Here is an 18,292-nt window from a genome sequence, read left to right on the forward strand (position 1 = left end):
TGATCAAAACGAGCACAGGCACCAGGCACTGACTATGCTTTCCTGTTAAACCAAAAAATCAAGAAAAGCAGTCCGCGAAAGGACAATGTTGTTACAAGGTTTACCGAATCAAAATACTGTTACATGTACCGGGCCAACTCACTACAAGCTACAGCTGATCAATAAATTAGCAGTATAAAAACAAAGAAAAAAACCCATGCTTTGAACATAAAATAATAATAATAATAATAATAATAATAAATAATAATATACAGAGGAAGGAGAAGAGAGACTAACTATGAAACTTGAATCATTTCTTGGAACGTTTCTTGGGTCGCTTATCTTTGCCAGCACTTGCACTAGTTTCCCTCCCACGCTTTGAACTTCCTGCATTTGTCTCTGCTGCTTTCTTTGGAGGTCTTCCAACACTCCTCTTCGACTGAGAGCTGTTGTTCTCAGTGTTCTTATTTCTTTTATCCGCAGACCCTGATCCCCCTCCAACGCTATGCCTTGATGCCCTTTCTTTCCCTTTATCTCCTCCCTTTACATTATTCACCATTTTCTTCTGCTCTTTGCCACTAACACCACCCCCACCTCCCCCTCCCTTGCTGCTGCTACTACTTCCTCCTCCTCCACCACCCGCCCCACCACCCTTCACAGCTTCCACCGAAGTATTTCGCTTTATCCGTTTCAAGAAATCAGCAGCAGCACTCCTCTTCTTCTCTGGCCCTCCCTCTGCTTTGCTCTTCTCTGCCTTAACACTCTCCGATGGCTTGCTACCGGAGGATCCCGCCTTAGGAGTGGAGTTAGAGGAAAGTTTCTTATTGTTGAGGTTCTTGTTGCTCCTTCTCAGGCTTCTCGCTCCAGTCACAGGCTTCTCCTTCGCCTTGGGAGGCTCCTCTTCGTCTGTATCAGAAGAAGAGGGTTTCGTGGGAGGTTTTGAATCAGAAGCTGGCCTTTCCTTCTTGTCGTTGAAGATGGGTTGCTCATTATTCTTTTGCCCAAAAGTGGTCGAGGAAGGTTTCGCTGACATTGAACTGCGTTTGCGGCAAACCAATATGGGACCAGAGGCTTTGTTCTTGGACAAGAGAGAATCTGGTTTGGCTACTGGTACGTTTGGAGGGAGTGAATCGTTCTTCCGGGGGATAGGGTCGGATTGTGCTTGGGCGTGGTTCTTCATCTCGGCGGTGACAAGGCGATGCAGCTGCCGCGCCGCCTGTGACTCCGGCGAGTCATGGGGGAATATGACGGTGGCGTTGGTGAACAGGAGGAGGAGGTCGCGGAAGAATGCACTAATGCACGAGGAATACTGACCTTTCTGGATTCTTAATTGTATGGTTTCCATGTCCAGTGGCTGTTTCACTATGTCTTTGTATCTGTCAGACTCCAGCTGCCACAAGAGACCACACCAGAATATGTTCACTAAATTGTCATAATTGCACGAACCAACATCTAGTATCCATTCAAGGTTAAATTTTTAACATGCGAAACGGGTATTTTATCCTGCGAAATCATTGGACTTTTCGTGCAGATGTACAAATACTTATTTTTTATAGCACACGTGTACAAATACTGTCCACACAGGGATAAAACATATCTGAGTCTCTAAGCTCTAACGGTTTGGTCAGATTAAAAATTGAATTATTATAACATAGATAAAACATTTGATTACTTGCAATTAATTTTTGGGATATATTTAGCAATAAAAAAATCTTTAAAATAACCATGAGAGGGCGCACACATGAAAGACCGCGCTTTTGCTGTTTCAACGAGAAAGGGTGAGCACAGGAACAACGAGGGAAAGAGCACAAAAAGCTAGGGCCCATTCCTATTTCCACTACCGTACAGAATTTCTTTTTTATTATTAAAAATCCAAACATTAACAGCTTAGTGCCAACACGGTAACATTCCCCGTCCCGTCCAATCCTCACATTCGATAAGACAATGAGCATTAAATTGATTACAGTTTTTTAATGAAATACTATTTATAATAATATCATGATGATATTAACTTAGTTTATATTAACATTCTTATCTAACAATAGAAGCCCATCCTATATCCACTTTTTATCATAATCATTAAAAACATAATATAGAAAATAAATACTTTCTATGATTTTATTCTAGGTAGTTAATTAAATTTTAAAAAATAATTATTTAATTTAAAGAGGAAAATAATAATTTTATTCATATTAATAAAGATAAGTATAGTTATGATAGGTTATATATATTTCATATAGGTTATGGTTATAAACATGGCATAGTTATGGTCATTGAGAGATTTTGGTTCCATATGGTTATATGACATTAGTCTTACACATATAAGACCTTAGACACCACTTTTACACTACACCAAAACCTTAAGACAATGTTGTTATGGGTCTTTATTCTTATATAGTGTTTAACTTTGTCTTTTCTATCCAATGTAGGACTTTTTGACTCACACTTGGACTATTCCCAACAAGTTATACTGTAGATAATTAATTAAAATTTTAAAAATAATTTATATTAATAAGGATATTAATATTAATAGAGATAAAATAGGTAAAAAAAATATGGAAACGAAAAAACAGTTATGAGGAGAAAACAGCAATGACAAAACTAATCCTCTATCTGTTGATAGGTACATAATAACATAAATATCATTACAAAATTATTACTTTTTCTGTCGAAAAAATTATTATTGTAAATTCTTATTCATAGATATATATATATATATATATATATATATATATATATAATAGAAAAAGAAAATAGATGTTTAGAAAGAAAAAAGAAGTAAACAGTGATTGAAAAATGCCAAGAATAACTTACAATAAACACGTTTACTCTTGAAAAGAGAAAGCATCCAAATTTAATATTCAGAGAAGACACAGTTGGATGACTACGACTCGTGAACCAACACGTCACCACCGCGAAGCATGGGCGCAAGAAAAGGGAACGAAAAAGAAAAGTTTAACAAGAATAATAATTAAAAATAAACTTGGTCTTGGTCAAGTGGTTTATTTTGGGTCGTAGTAAATAGGATATAGCCCAAAAAGCTCTCCTAGTAGTGGGCTTATAGCGATTCGGTCTAAAATAGTTTCAGCACGTTGCATGCAGCTGCACTCAAATACTGGGCTCACAAAAACTGCATATGGTAATATTGATACTTATTTTCTTTCTAGCTCTTAGGGTCTAAAATAAAGTAATTTTCTCGTGGGAGAAAATTAAATTGGCCTTAGGCCATGGGATAATGAGATGTTAAAATAAACATATTCCAAACTAAAAAAACTTGCATGTTTCACATTGAGACACTTGACGCATCTGGGAGACCCGACAGATTCTACTACCTATGTTCATAATAATGGACGAGTGTACAAAAAAATTTATAAAATTATTTATCCAAATAATGTAATTAATTTTACCTTCTCACATATTAATTATATTAAAAATTGATCTCTTTCTTAAAATAAGTGCCATGAAACAATACGAACACGGCCATGTGTCATGCTTACCTACCATTTTCGGCCGTAAGAAACAATCAAATCTCTAACTTTAGTCCCTAGAACTAGAAACTAGAAATGGATTCTCTCACTCATTTTTTCTTTTATGATGAAACTGAAAATATATCTCGTTCTTTCGATTTTTATTATCGATTCGCTCTTTTTTATTCACAAATTCCATACCCATAAAAAACCAATCTGTTTCAGAAGTGGTCCCTTCCGTTGGACAGTCACGATTTTAAGACCCTTGCTTGCAATTAAATTTTGCTTATTTAAAAAAAAAACACTTAATTTCTTTTATTTAATTATTATTTAAGGAACAAATTAATTTGTATATATTCAACGTGCATGCATGTATTAAAAAAATAATTTTTTTAGTAATAGAAGAATGAAATTATCATTATTATTTTTTAAAATTTGAAAGAGAGTGAAATACCGGTTTTGTCCACGCAAAGGAGTAGATGGAATACCTGGTTTTCAAGACGGCGCTCGAACAATGAACTGTGCTCGTGCGCCTTGATCAACTCCAACACTCCAACCAACGGTTCTGATTTAACCATAGCCACCTCGTCATTTTCAGGCGGTGTGGAGGTACCGCCTCCGCGACCGTCGCTGCCGGAAACATCTTTTCTCCGCCGCGTCTTCCTCCTCCGCGTCAAGCTAGCTGAACTCTGCACCTCGCTGCTCTCCCTAGTCCCTCCCTCCCCGGAGTGAGCCACTGAGTCGTGCAACTCAGACGAGTCATCGTCCTGCTCCACCTTCCTCTCGTCACTCGGAGGCACCGACTCACACGTTGGCACCTTCGCCAACGCATCGTAGCTTCCGTTATTTGATTCCTCCCCAACCGGTTTTCCCTTCCTCGCAACCGGGTCCGCTTCTTTTGAACCGGTCTGAACCGGATCCGGTTCGACTCTTAACTTTGCGTCACCTTCTCCGGTTTTATCAAACCTCGAACCGGTCGAGTTAGACTCGTTAACTGACTGATTCTCCCGGTCCGATTCGTCGCCCGTTGTTGGCAACATCTTGTCAGCGTTCGCGGTTCTCTCCGGTCCGGAATTCGCCGGTCCAACCTCCTCAACTTCTCCGCCGGTTTTGTCGTTTTCCGGACGTGCTTCGCCGGGAACCGCCAGATCTGGTTTCTCGTCGTCTTTACCGTCATTCTCTTTCTCCTCCTCCAGTCTCTTCACCTCCAACTGCAGCGACCTTGGTATAAAAAAAAAAAAAAAAGACGAACCATTAAAAAACAGAGATTAAAGAAAAAGGTAAAATTAGATCTAAAACCTAAAAAGAATAAAATATTATCAGGAGAATTTCGGAGATTTACAAAATGGAATCGTCGCGCCGCTGGACCTCGCGGCGGAGCTCGGCGACGCGGAGTTTCCTCAATTCGTCCAGCCACGGGACGTGATCGGAGTTGTCCCCGGCGGCCTCGCCGTTCTGTTGCGGCGGCGTAACACCGTCGTTGCATTGGTCGGCGAATCGGCGGCTGAGATCGTGAAATTTCTGCTCACAGTGGCGCGCCGTGGCGAGGAGGCGCGTGGCGCGCGACTGAACCTCCATGGCGACGGTGTCCCAGTCCTTGAAGCCATGGCGGTTCACAGCGAACGCTAGCAACAACTCCTCCCACGTGCCCCACGCTTGGTTATGGTTTTGGTTCTTCTCTCTGTCAGGTTCTGCCTCTCCCTTGTGGTTTTGGTGGTTTTCCATAAGCTACGAGAAAGAAGAAGGAAAAAGAAAAATATGTTGTGGTTTAACCATAAACTGGCTCTTTCCAACACCCGCCTCCTCTTCTCACCCCTCTTCAAATCCAATCTCTTAATTATTATTAATTTTTAAATAATATTTATTTTCAAAAACTAAATTAACTTTAATTAAATTAAATTAAAAGCAGCCATTAGGGTTTTTTTTTCTTGCTTTTTCTATGGGTTAAGCCTCCTAACAAACTCCTCTCGTGTGCCGTCCTGCGCTTTCAGTTTGTGGCTTCAGGTTGGGAAAAAACTTTCAACTTCATTATGTCATGGCTTGGGAGCTGGGGTTTTTGGGCATGGTGGTGGTGGTGGTGGCGTGGTGTTTTATGTGTGTGAAGGTTCGAGATTGGAAATTGTAACGTACCAAACCAACACTGTGCACTAACGTCTTCGCTCCACGGGCCTTACTTATCCTCAGCACATTACTCGAATGAAGCACTGAATTGAATTTTGCTTTCTTCTTCCGACACTGACCCTTCAAAATTGAATAGCCAATTTCTCCCACTCCTTCTGCTTCGGGTTCTCCTCCAAATTGGACTCTTGACCCGTTTTCGGTTTTTTCTTGTAGCTCCTGTACTCTGCAGTGGCCCAATCTCACCTACTTAGAAGAAAGGATGTAAAGCCCTTATTGTAATTTAAGTAAAACACAATTTTGAGTTCCATGATTCTGTCTTTCCTAATAACATCAAGAAAAAAACACATCTTCTGGTTATTGTTTTTAAAACAAAGGTGTTCTTTTAATCTTAAATTCATTAAACTGTATTGCCATTAATGTTGTCAAGCCCATTTGCACCCATGAATCAGTTTATGGAGGCTTTATCTACCCTAAAATATATAATTGATTATTGGTTATTGGTTATATTATTAAAACTTAAATATAATAAATAATCAATTATAAGTTATATCAATGGATTAACTTTATATTTTGAAAAATCCTAATCAGTTTTCTCTCTTATTTTGCATATACATTTTTAAATCAACTAATTATGCCTTTAAGAAGTGTTTTTCAAGATCACTCCAAAATTTAAAATGTTATATATTGAACATTTTTGTAGGGAGAACTTATTAATTGAATATTACTTGATAAAACTAATTAAAATTTTCTTTCCATAGTTTAAATCTTTTGGATTTCTATCACATTATTCAAAGTGATACCATTAATTACTTCTCTTTTCCCAATCTCATTGAAGACCTAGGTTTGGTATATTTGTATAATAGTTTTGTACACCCGTTTTGTTATTTCTTGAATTAGGATTTCAAAAAATATATATTGCATGTGAAGTAGAAAAATTTAATTCAGGTTATTTGGATTCAAACTATAAGTAAATTTAAGTTCAATTGAATCTGTGTTAAAATTATTGTATTGTCCAAGTGATTGAAAAATTTAAAGAAAAAAGTATTAATAAAATTTTGTTACACCAATTTATCTTCCCTCTATAGCTAGTGTTAAGTCTCATCATTTCTATAAAGTACTAATGTCAACCATCTCAACAAGTACCAATATCAATGAAACTTGTTCATTGGTCTATTGTTTGCATCCAAATATTCCAAACATTGTACATGTAATGAATTATGTTGAAAGACAGATGATATTAGTCTTCTCAATTAACACAGGAAACTATTGGTTCAAAAAACGTAAACAACTTAAAAGGAAAATAATCATACAAGGTTGATTAAGTTTTTAAGAAAAAAAAGAAAAAAAGAAGCATGTAAATCTCTAAAGATGGAAAATTGTTGATAACTATGAACTAAAAAATGCTTAAAAAAAACAAAGTTCATAGTATTGGAAAAGAAAAAAAAAATATTTTCTTATATATATATATATGAAAGAAAATTGGATATATACTAACATTTTATTAGTAATTACCATTTTTTAGATAAATAATTGAAATAAAAAATATTAAAATCATAAATAAAATATAACTAATTAATTTAAATTTTATAATTTTAAAAATAATTGAAATGAAAAATATTAAAATCATAAATAAACTAGAACCGATTAATTTAAACTTTATAATTTTAAAGTAATTTATTTTAATGTTATTATTTAAGAAAATATTTTTTCTTTATTAAATTTTATAATATTTTTTTATTTTAAATAAAAACATATTTTATCTCTAATTTATATTTTTAAAATTTATTTTTTACATCAATTTTTTAAATTCATTTCTAGATATATTAATAAAACAATACTACATCAATCATATATAATCTTTTTACGTAACTCTCTTCACTTCTTTTCTCTCTCCATTTAAATAATTACACTTTTCATTTTTTTTTTGTTCTCTTCATATGTTTTTCACTTCACTTCTTTCCATTCTTTCCAATCTTTCCAATGAAGACAAAGTCTTATACTTCCATGAGACATTTTGTAACATCCCAAAGATTTATAATTACACGGTTACAAATTAAGATTTTAAGCAAGTTATGGATGAAAAAATAATACACAAATATATCAATATGGTGCAGTTACAATCCTTTCAGTCTTTAAAATTTAAAAAAATAAAATTATATATATATATATATATATATATATATATATAAAAGTCAAACTTTTATACAATATAACAAAATCTAGGAACTACACCATACTCTATATCTATGTATATCGTTAAAAAACCTGATACTTCAAACACAACCCTCAATCTACTAACCAGAATCACCTCCACCTATAACCTCATATGCTCATGCCATAAAGGCGGTCATTGTAAAAGAAGAAACAGACACAAACAACAAAGGAGGGTAAGCTAATGCAAACATGAACATACATAGACATTTTATCACTTAATATCTTAACCAATTCAAAACATAACATTTAATGATCCAATTATCAAATCATTCATTAAAGATATCAAAATGGATTTCAATTTATGAGTTAATCTGACTCAAACCCGTGATGAGCCGGATTAGGTTGAGAAAAAAATAGTTTTTTTTTTTAAAGTGAGTTGAACTCAACCTGACCCACTTAACCCACCAACATTTTTTTACAATTTTTTTAAAATTTTTTTAATAATTATTTACTACCCCTAATTATATAGGTTCACAATTTCATATTTTTAAATGCTAGAATGTTATTTAATAATATTTGAATAGTTTGAATGTTTAATTAATTTGATTGTCAAGTTATATACGTTGATACTTTAATTTTATAGTAAATTACTCAAGCAACTGTCTTATAAACAATTTTTTCTAAATTAGCATGACAACAAAAAAATGTGTAGTTTTTTATTTATATTTTGTTGAATATCATGGCAGAAAATGTGTAATATTAACCATGTTTTTTTGAACTATGTGGACACTTTCTTGGAAACAATTCATCATATATTGGTGGTGAGCATGATGAAGAAATTGGTTTTAGATTTTACTTTGATTGTCATGTCATGAGTTTCTTAAAAATTATTTAAATATTCGAATATTTAAAAATAAATACATAAATATTTTTTTTATGTGGGTTGGTGAGCCAACCCACTTAACCCACCAATCCGTGGTGGGTTGAGTCGAGTTGCGAAATTTCTAGCTCACCATAAGGTGAGCCAGGTTGGATTCACTCATTTTCAATTCGGCTCGTGGTGAGCCAACCCGTGTGAACCGGGTTGGCTCACTTTAACATGTCTATCATTCATAGACACCTAAGACAAATAATACTAGACTTGATATCTGAATTTATGCATTGACTTAGACTCCAGAAGTCGTGCACTATCATCAAGTGAAATAAAAATCTTTAAAACCTCAAGTGTTACATATAAGTAATAGAACCTGGTTTCCCTCTCCCCGTGACATGGTTAATTCTCTATAGCTTAAAAGAAATGGAATCCACGTCCCCAAGACCAACTATAAGGATCTCCTACACTTTTCACCACATAGATCTTGTCCTCTACATGACTTTGTAAGTCTAGTAGAGTATAAGGAAAGGGTGTCACTAGTCAATGCATAACACTAACAAACTTACCATATCCTTCCTCCTTAGGAAAGAAATGGCCATGAAAGCAAAACATAGCATGCAAAGTAATAAAGCATTTCTATCAACCTTAAAATCTCTTCCTAAAAGTAGAACTTTCATTCCAAATCATAAATTCCCAATTTAAATATAAATGAACATCTCCCCCTTATAAATTATTACTCATATGCATATATTTTCATCAATGCATCACCCACATAAAATAGGGTTTCCTTCACAAAAATCATTACATTATTATCACTTTAAACCTTGAATCACACCAATATTTACATGAAAAACATAAATTGGAAGATCACAAAACCGTAGATAATGAAAATCATCAAAGCATAATACAATATAAGCTAGTGCTCAGTAATAACATGTAACATCTCAAAATTTATACCACAATGTTTTCGATATATTAATACCTAAAATTTTATGATACATTATTTTTCATGTATGTTATATCTAATCTAATAAATTATGAACATATAAATATAAATATTATAAATATTCATAGAATCAAAATTTGGTTAAATAATTATAATAAACTAATTTTTATTAGTTATAAAATATATATATATATATATATATATATATATATATATATATATTTGTTAGTTAATCATTAAACTGAGTAATGATAATAATATAAATAACTATAAAAAAATTATATATAATAATAATAATAATATTGATTGCAGAATCTTAACGGATAAACTACATTAATTGCAAAAGAATATGGCCGTTGTACTTAGGATACATATAAATCATTCTTGTTTTTATATGAAAAATAATAATAAATATTAGCGTAAAGGTAGAGACACTTGTTGACATAAGGAGTTATTGTGGTGATAAAAAGAACGTAAAATATCTTTCAAAAATAATTTATAAGCAGCTAAATGAGAAACCATACCGCAAAACTTAGTTTAATTTAAACTAAAAGCAATGATTACTTCACCTCTATAAATACTAAAACAGATAATGAAAGAAAGGGAGAAAAAAAAGTAGAGAGGAGACCATGGTGAACAAAGGATTAGTGAAAAAAAGAAAAGAAAAAGAAGATAAGAGAGAGTGCACGTATTAGCAAAGAATGATGAAGGCATGACCACCTCCTTAGAAGCTCCATCAGGAAGGATCACTAGAAGCATGTCTAGAGGGGAGTCTTCTATTCCATCACCTTTATCTTTGTTTTGCATTACTTTAGTTTGAATTCCCTAAGTTGGTTTCTAGTTGATTTATTTTGGTTGACTTGTTGACTTTGATCCAAAGTTGACCTTTGACCAAGATTAGATTAACTTAAACCAACATGCTAATCCTTGTTTGTCTTGTTTTGTAGGTAATTAAGAGAAAGTAGAGCATGGCTAGGTGGCACTTGGTGATTGGAGCACTTGGATGAAGTGGAAGAGAGAGGAAAGCAAAAAGCATAAAGCAAAAGCAAAAGTAGACATGTACCTTGTCTCCTTTTGCCTTTGTGGTTTATGCCTTAAAAGGTCACTTGGTCTCCTTCCTCTTTTGGCCTAGAATCCTCATGGGAATGCCTCCACCAATCATCTTCCTTCACTTGGCCAAGACTCACTCTCACATTAGGTTTAGGGTTTGCTAGTTAATCCTTTTTCATGTTTTTGTATTTGCTAAAGGACCCCTATGAACTCCTATTTAAAGGGTGCTCCTTGTCTTGTAAAAGGGTTGATCATTTTGTTTCTAAACTATTGTGTTTCAACCTTTAAATTTTCGTGAGCTCTCCTTCCTAGAAGTGAACTCACCTTTGCCTTATCTTGCTTGCAAGTGGCGGCACCATCACTCATCTCTAGGGCTTGGTTGGCTTAGATCCCCCCTATGAGTGACGTGCTTCTTCCATTCTTTATCTTCTATGCTTTCCATTTTTATTGTTTCTTCTTTCATTTTGCTCTTTAGTGTTGTTATTGCCGTGTGTGTTTAAGCTTGAATCCAACTCTCTTCTTCCTTTCATGAGCTTGAGAAATGAACCTTCACATCTAGATAGCATGCTATCTTAATGTCCAGTGGGAATTTTCAAAAAGCTTTCTTAAACAACTTCACCATATTTATAACTCTAAAAGGGAACAAGATAATCCTTCATCATTTGGTATCTAGAGCTTTGGTTGTCCTTGAATATGGTGTTTTCATGTTCTAACCTTGTCTTGTGTAGCTATCTTTGAATGGTCCACATAAAAACAGTGCTGGCAGCAACGTGTGCGTTTTTGAAAAAAATACTGCAGCTAGCTCAGTGGTCCAAAAGTAACGTTCTTTATATCAAAAGAAAGCTCTGTGAGTCTAGTTTCCAACAAAAAAAGAATTAACGCATTTGGAGTTCTGTGGAGAGAGTTATGATCAAATGAGTCAGCAAAGGTCAGAGCTGCTGAGAATACGAAAAACAACGTTTTCAGGTTATGTTGTGGCAATTTTGGCTTCGGTTTTGTGACTACTTTGCTCCTAAATGTGGTTGGATAACATGTCTTTTGATGCTTACTCTTTGAGCCTCAAATCCATGAGTTTAAATGCATGATAGCTACATGTTTGTGTCTTTGTGTATGTCATGTTGAGTCTCTAAATGTGTCTAACTTTTGCTTGAGTCTCTTGTCATATGCTTCTTTGAGTTTTCTTGTTCTTGTTTCTATGTTTTTGAACTATTGCATGAGATCTATGCCGTGTGTTGTTGTATGCTCCTTGAAATTGATTTTGACCTAATTTTAAGGAACTAAGTGTTCAAGACACCCTAAAACATCCTTCTTATCATTTTAAGTACCTAGTTTTGAAAAGAAAAAGTGTTTTCAAGACCAAAAACAGTTTGGCCGAGAGCTTTTACAATGCTTGGTGAATCCATTTGGTCATTTTTACTAGGTGTTATGCTACCAAAATTTATACTTGGATTTTGGGTGATATTGGCAAATTAGTTCCATGCTTTGACTTGGTTATGATCTTTCATGGTGTATGCATAATTTGAGGTATAATCTTGGCTTGTTCAAATTCTTTCCATAGAGTCCTTAAAAGTGCTTTTCATTGTTTTAGTCTTGTTCAAGTTTTGTCTTTAAAAACAAGTTTCCTTAGAAGTTAAACTTTCTTGTTTTTTTTGAGCTTTGCTTGCTTGTCTTTAGGTAATCTTTGTTTTGTCTTAGTAGTTTTCTTTTCCTTGTCTTCCTAGAGTGTTGTGGCCGAGCCACTTGTTTGAGCTTTGAAAAGGTTTTCATCTCTTTAAAGGTGTTTTCACTTGTTTGGAAGGTTTTTGAGTGCTAGCCTTGCTTGTGTGCTTTGGGAGTGTGATCAAAAACACTTGGGTGCTTGAGAAGACCACACTTGGTCTCGGGTTTGGAATTGTTTGTTAGCTAACCTCTTCCTTGTCTCGGTTTTTGGTGAGTTTTTGGTGTAGGAACATGAATATGGATCCAATCTTGGAGGTAGAAGAAGAGGAGGAGTCGGCCTCACCTTATTCCCCTCCCATGGTGACTCCTATGGCCCAAGAAAGTGGACAAATAACCCTTGCCAACATCTTACGTGAGATGGAAGTGAGTAGGAGAGAAACTTTTGACCAATTGAGGGCGGATAGGAGGCAAAGTGAGATCTTCCTACAAGAGCACATCCAAAGACTTGAGCTTAGGGAAGATGAGAGGAGAAGGAGGAGGTCCTCTTCCGAGGACTCTAGCCATGGTGGAAGAAGAAGAAGACACGGCTATGATGGTGGTGGAAGGCGCAATCAACTCCCACAAAGACAACCTCCACCAATCAAGATTCCAAAGTTCAAGGGGGAGAATGATCCAAACCTCTACATAGAGTGGGAGCAAAAAGTGGACCAAATCTTCAATATTCATTTAGTTAGGAATCAAGAACAAGTAGATTTAGTAGTTTTAGAATTTGAAGATTATGCCATGACATGGTGGCATCAATTGTGTATGGACAATATTAACCAAGAGCCACCTGCGGCCTCTTGGATGGACATTAAAACTTTGATGCGCGCTAGATTTGTTCCTTCCTACTATAGGAGGGAGACTCTTTTGAAGCTCCAAAGGCTTCAACAAGGGTCTATGTGTGTGAATGAATATTTTAAAATGATGGAGTCAATGCTTCTCAAAGTAGGACTCCAATTTGAAAGTGAAGAAGAAAAGGTAGCTAGATTTGTGAGTGGTCTTAGAAGAGAAGTTCAAGATGTAGTTGAGTTGTATGAGTATTCCACTCTTGACAAAATTTTACACTTGGTCTTAAAAGTTGAAAGTCAATTGAAAAAGAAACAAGAGGCCAAGAGGAATACTTCATACAATGAATACTACTCTAGAACTTGGAAAGGAAAAGAAAGAAAGGATGAGAAACCTCCTTCCAAAGACCACCCACCTAGGACCAATTCGTCTAGAACCTCCCATGAAAATGCAAACTCTTCTCAAAGTTCAAGAACTAGTTCCATCAAATGTTTTAAGTGTTTGGGCTATGGTCACATTGCTTCAAATTGCCCAACAAAAAGGAACATGATCTTGAACCCTAAAGGAGAGGTTGAAAGTGAACATTCTTCTCCCCCCTCCCCTAAAAGTTCTTCCTCCCACACTTCTTCCCAATCTTCAAGTGAGGATGAAATCAAACCTAATGAAGGAGGTTTGTTGGTGGTTAGGCGCATGCTAGGCCAAGTGCCTAAAGAATTTGAAAACCAAAGAGAAAATATTTTTCACTCAAGGTGCCAAATCAACAACAAAACTTGCTCCCTCATAATTGATAGTGGAAGTTGTGTTAATGTGGCTAACACAAGGGTTGTGGATAAGCTTGGCTTGAAAACCCTCCCTCATGCCAAGCCCTATAAGCTTTCTTGGCTTAGTGAGGAAGGTGAAATTAAAGTGGACAAACAAGTCCTTATTAACTTCTCCATTGGAAACTACAAGGATGAGGTATTATGTGACTTAGTGCCCATGGAAGCAACTCACATTTTATTAGGAAGGCCATGGCAATTTGATAGAAAAGCTTTTCATGATGGCCATGCTAACAAGTTTACCTTTAGCTTCCAAGGCAAAAAGATCACATTACTACCTCTTTCACCAAGAGAAGTCAATGAGGACCAATTGCAAATGATTAAGAAAAGAAAAGAAGAGAAGGCGCAAAAGAAGGCGCAATGGCATGAGTCCAAGAAGAGCATGATCACTCTCAAGGGGGTGAAGAAGGTAATGCTTGCCCAAAAACCCATCTTCCTAGCTTATCCTAGTGAATCTTCCCCCTCCTTCCAAAACCCTCACTCTAGATGTCCCTTAGACTTGTCATTAGTCTTAGATGAGTTCAAAGATGTTTTTCAAGAACCTTCAAAGGGTCTCCCACCCCTAAGAGGTATAGAACACCAAATTGATTTCATACAAGGCTCATCTTTGCCTAATAGGCCAGCCTATAGGACTAGTCCCGAGGAGGCTAAAGAAATTCAAAAACAAGTGAATGAGTTGTTAGAAAAGGGGTGGGTGCAACATAGCATGAGTCCTTGTGCAATGCCCGTGATCCTAGTCCCCAAAAAGGATGGAACATGGAGAATGTGCATAGATTGTAGGGCTATCAACAACATAACCATCAAGTATAGGCATCCCATTCCTAGGTTAGATGATTTGATTGATGAGTTACATGGTGCAACCATATTTTCCAAAATAGACTTGAAAAGTGGGTACAATCAAATTAGAATCAAAGAAGGTGATGAATGGAAAACCTCTTTCAAGACTAAGTTTGGATTATATGAGTGGTTAGTCATGCCTTTTGGCTTGACCAATGCACCTAGTACATTCATGAGACTCATGCACCATGTTCTTAGAGAGTTCTTAGGGAAGTTTGTTGTGGTATACTTTGATGACATTCTCATTTATAGTATGTCTCAAGATGACCACTTGCATCATTTAAGGAGTGTGTTAGAAACCTTAAGGAAGGCATCCTTGTATGCTAACATGGAGAAATGTGTGTTTGGGATGGATCATGTGATCTTCCTAGGTTTCAAAATAAATCAACATGGGGTCCATGTGGACCAAGAAAAAGTGATGGCAATCAAGGATTGGCCTCCCCCAAAGAATGTAAGTGAGCTTAGGTCTTTCCATGGGTTAGCTAGTTTCTATAGGAGGTTTGTGCCAAACTTTAGCATCATAGCTGCCCCTCTCAATGAATTGGTCAAGAAAGGTGTGACCTATAAGTGGGGCAAAGATCAAGAAAAGGCTTTTGAAACTTTAAAACAAAAATTGATCAATGCACCACTCTTAGCCCTCCCTAACTTCTCCAAAACTTTTGAAATTGAGTGTGATGCATCCAATGTAGGCATTGGGGCCGTGCTTCTCCAAGAAGGGCACCCCATAGCTTATTTTAGTGAGAAACTCAAGGGGAGTCACATCAACTACTCCACCTATGACAAAGAGCTTTATGCTCTTGTGAGAACTTTGCAAACTTGGCAACACTATCTTCTTTCAAAGGAGTTTGTGATACATAGTAACCATGAGTCACTCAAATTTTTGAAAAGCCAAGGCAAGTTAAACAAGAGACATGCTAGGTGGGTAGAGTTCTTAGAACAATTCCCATATGTGATCAAACATAAGCAAGGAAATGCTAACATTGTGGCGGATGCACTTTCAAGAAGGCATTCCCTCCTTTCCATTCTTGAAACTAAATTTCTTAGTTTTGATCATATTAAGGAATTGTATCCAAAGGATGTTGATTTCTCCCTCATTCTTAGTGAGTGCCACCAAGGGGCTTACAAAGACTTTTACCTTCTCAATCAATATCTTTTCAAAGGTAAGAGACTTTGCATTCCCCAAGGTTCCTTAAGAGCCTCACTCATTAGAGAGGCACATGAGGGAGGATTAATGGGGCATTTTGGGCCAAACAAGACTTTGGAAGTCTTGAAAGAACACTTCTATTGGCCTCACATGAGGAAGCATGTAGATAGGCATTGCAAAGGTTGCATAGCATGCATGAAATCCAAGTCTAGAGTCCAACCCCATGGTCTTTACACCCCCTTGCCTATCCCTTCCAAACCTTGGGTTGACATTTCTATGGATTTTCTCTTAGGTCTCCCAAGGACCAAAAAAGGTAGGGATTCCATTTTTGTAGTGGTGGATAGGTTCTCTAAGATGGCCCATTTCATTCCTTGCCATAAGATTGATGATGCAACTTATATTGCAAATCTTTTCTTCAAGGAAGTGGTAAGACTACATGGCCTACCTAGGTCCATTGTAAGTGATAGGGACTCCAAGTTCCTAAGCCATTTTTGGAGAACCTTGTGGGGTAAACTTGGCACCAAGCTTCTTTTCTCCAGCACTTGTCATCCCCAAAGTGATGGCCAAACCGAGGTGGTTAATAGAACCCTAGGGCAAATGCTAAGATGTATGATAGTGTAAAACATTAGAGAGTGGGAGGAACTTCTTCCCCACATAGAGTTTGCCTACAATAGGGTTGTGCATTCCACTACTTCTCATTCCCCTTTTGAGGTTGTGTATGGGTTCAATCCCCTAACTCCCTTAGACCTCCTTCCCCTACCCACTCATGAGGCATGGACTTGCCAAGATGGTGAGACCAAAGCCAAGTACATCCAAGACTTGCATTCACAAGTTAAGGAAACCATTGAGAGGAGAGTTAAGAAACAACAAGAGGATGGTAATAAGGGAAGAAAGGAAGTCATCTTCCAAGAGGGAGATTGGGTTTGGCTTCACTTAAGAAAGGAGAGATTCCCTACTCAAAGGAAGTCTAAGCTCCTCCCTAGAGGGGATGGCCCCTTTCAAGTCATTAGGAGAATTAACAACAATGCTTATGAGTTAGACTTACCCCCAAGCTACAACATAAGTAACTCATTTAATGTTTGTGACCTTTCTCCTTTTGATGTAGGGTTTAAGAATTCGTGGTCGAATTCTCTCCAAGAAGGGGAGGATGATGAAGGCATGACCACCTCCTTAGAAGCTCCATCAAGAAGGATCACTAGAAGCATGTCTAGAGGGGAGTCTTCTATTCCATCACCTTTATCTTTGTTTTGCATTACTTTAGTTTGAATTCCCTAAGTTGGTTTCTAGTTGATTTATTTTGGTTGACTTGTTGACTTTGATCCAAAGTTGACCTTTGACCAAGATTAGATTAACTTAAACCAACATGCTAATCCTTGTTTGTCTTGTTTTGTAGGTAATTAAGAGAAAGTAGAGCATGGCTAGGTGGCACTTGGTGATTGGAGCACTTGGATGAAGTGGAAGAGAGAGGAAAGCAAAAAGCATAAAGCAAAAGCAAAAGTAGACATGTACCTTGTCTCCTTTTGCCTTTGTGGTTTATGCCTTAGAAGGTCACTTGGTCTCCTTCCTCTTTTGGCCTAGAATCCTCATGGGAATGCCTCCACCAATCATCTTCCTTCACTTGGCCAAGACTCACTCTCACATTAGGTTTAGGGTTTGCTAGTTAATCCTTTTTCATGTTTTTGTATTTGCTAAAGGACCCCTATGAACTCCTATTTAAAGGGTGCTCCTTGTCTTGTAAAAGGGTTGATCATTTTGTTTCTAAACTATTGTGTTTCAACCTTTAAATTTTCGTGAGCTCTCCTTCCTAGAAGTGAACTCACCTTTGCCTTATCTTGCTTGCAAGTGGCGGCACCATCACTCATCTCTAGGGCTTGGTTGGCTTAGATCCCCCCCTATGAGTGGCGTGCTTCTTCCATTCTTTATCTTCTATGCTTTCCATTTTTATTGTTTCTTCTTTCATTTTGCTCTTTAGTGTTGTTATTGCCGTGTGTGTTTAAGCTTGAATCCAACTCTCTTCTTCCTTTCATGAGCTTGAGAAATGAACCTTCACATCTAGATAGCATGCTATCTTAATGTCCAGTGGGAATTTTCAAAAAGCTTTCTTAAACAACTTCACCATATTTATAACTCTAAAAGGGAACAAGATAATCCTTCATCAAAGAAGAAGAAAAAATTATATATCATCAAAGTCTCAATACAATATTGGTGTATTTTTCACAATAACTAAGATAGAGGGGAGGAAACATTTATCATTTTATTTTTTTACTATTATTATTGTTTTATCTCTTCATAATTATTTTTATTTTTATATTTATTTTAAGTGAGATGTCCCTAACCTTATTGTAATTTACATTTAGTTCTCGTTCTTATTTATTTATGTATTTATTTATATTTATCTCTAGTTGTGCATTTGTC

The 18,292-nt window shown here is 36.3% G+C and overlaps 1 protein-coding gene across 1 annotated transcript; it reads right to left on the bottom strand.

Annotated features, from left to right (window-relative positions):
- LOC114191637 (bromodomain-containing protein 4) lies at positions 1 to 5,288 on the bottom strand. Its single transcript, XM_028080939.1, has 3 exons — positions 4,789 to 5,288; positions 3,935 to 4,667; positions 1 to 1,369 (listed from the first exon to the last, which is right to left on the bottom strand). The coding sequence occupies exons 1-3, from the start codon at positions 5,169 to 5,171 to the stop codon at positions 290 to 292; spliced, it is 2,196 nt and encodes a 731-aa protein (XP_027936740.1). The 5' UTR covers positions 5,172 to 5,288; the 3' UTR covers positions 1 to 289.
- Positions 5,289 to 18,292: the final 13,004 nt, after the last annotated feature.

Source organism: Vigna unguiculata, chromosome 1 (genome assembly GCF_004118075.2).
Source record: "Vigna unguiculata cultivar IT97K-499-35 chromosome 1, ASM411807v1, whole genome shotgun sequence".
In the NCBI taxonomy this organism is placed as follows: domain Eukaryota; kingdom Viridiplantae; phylum Streptophyta; class Magnoliopsida; order Fabales; family Fabaceae; genus Vigna; species Vigna unguiculata.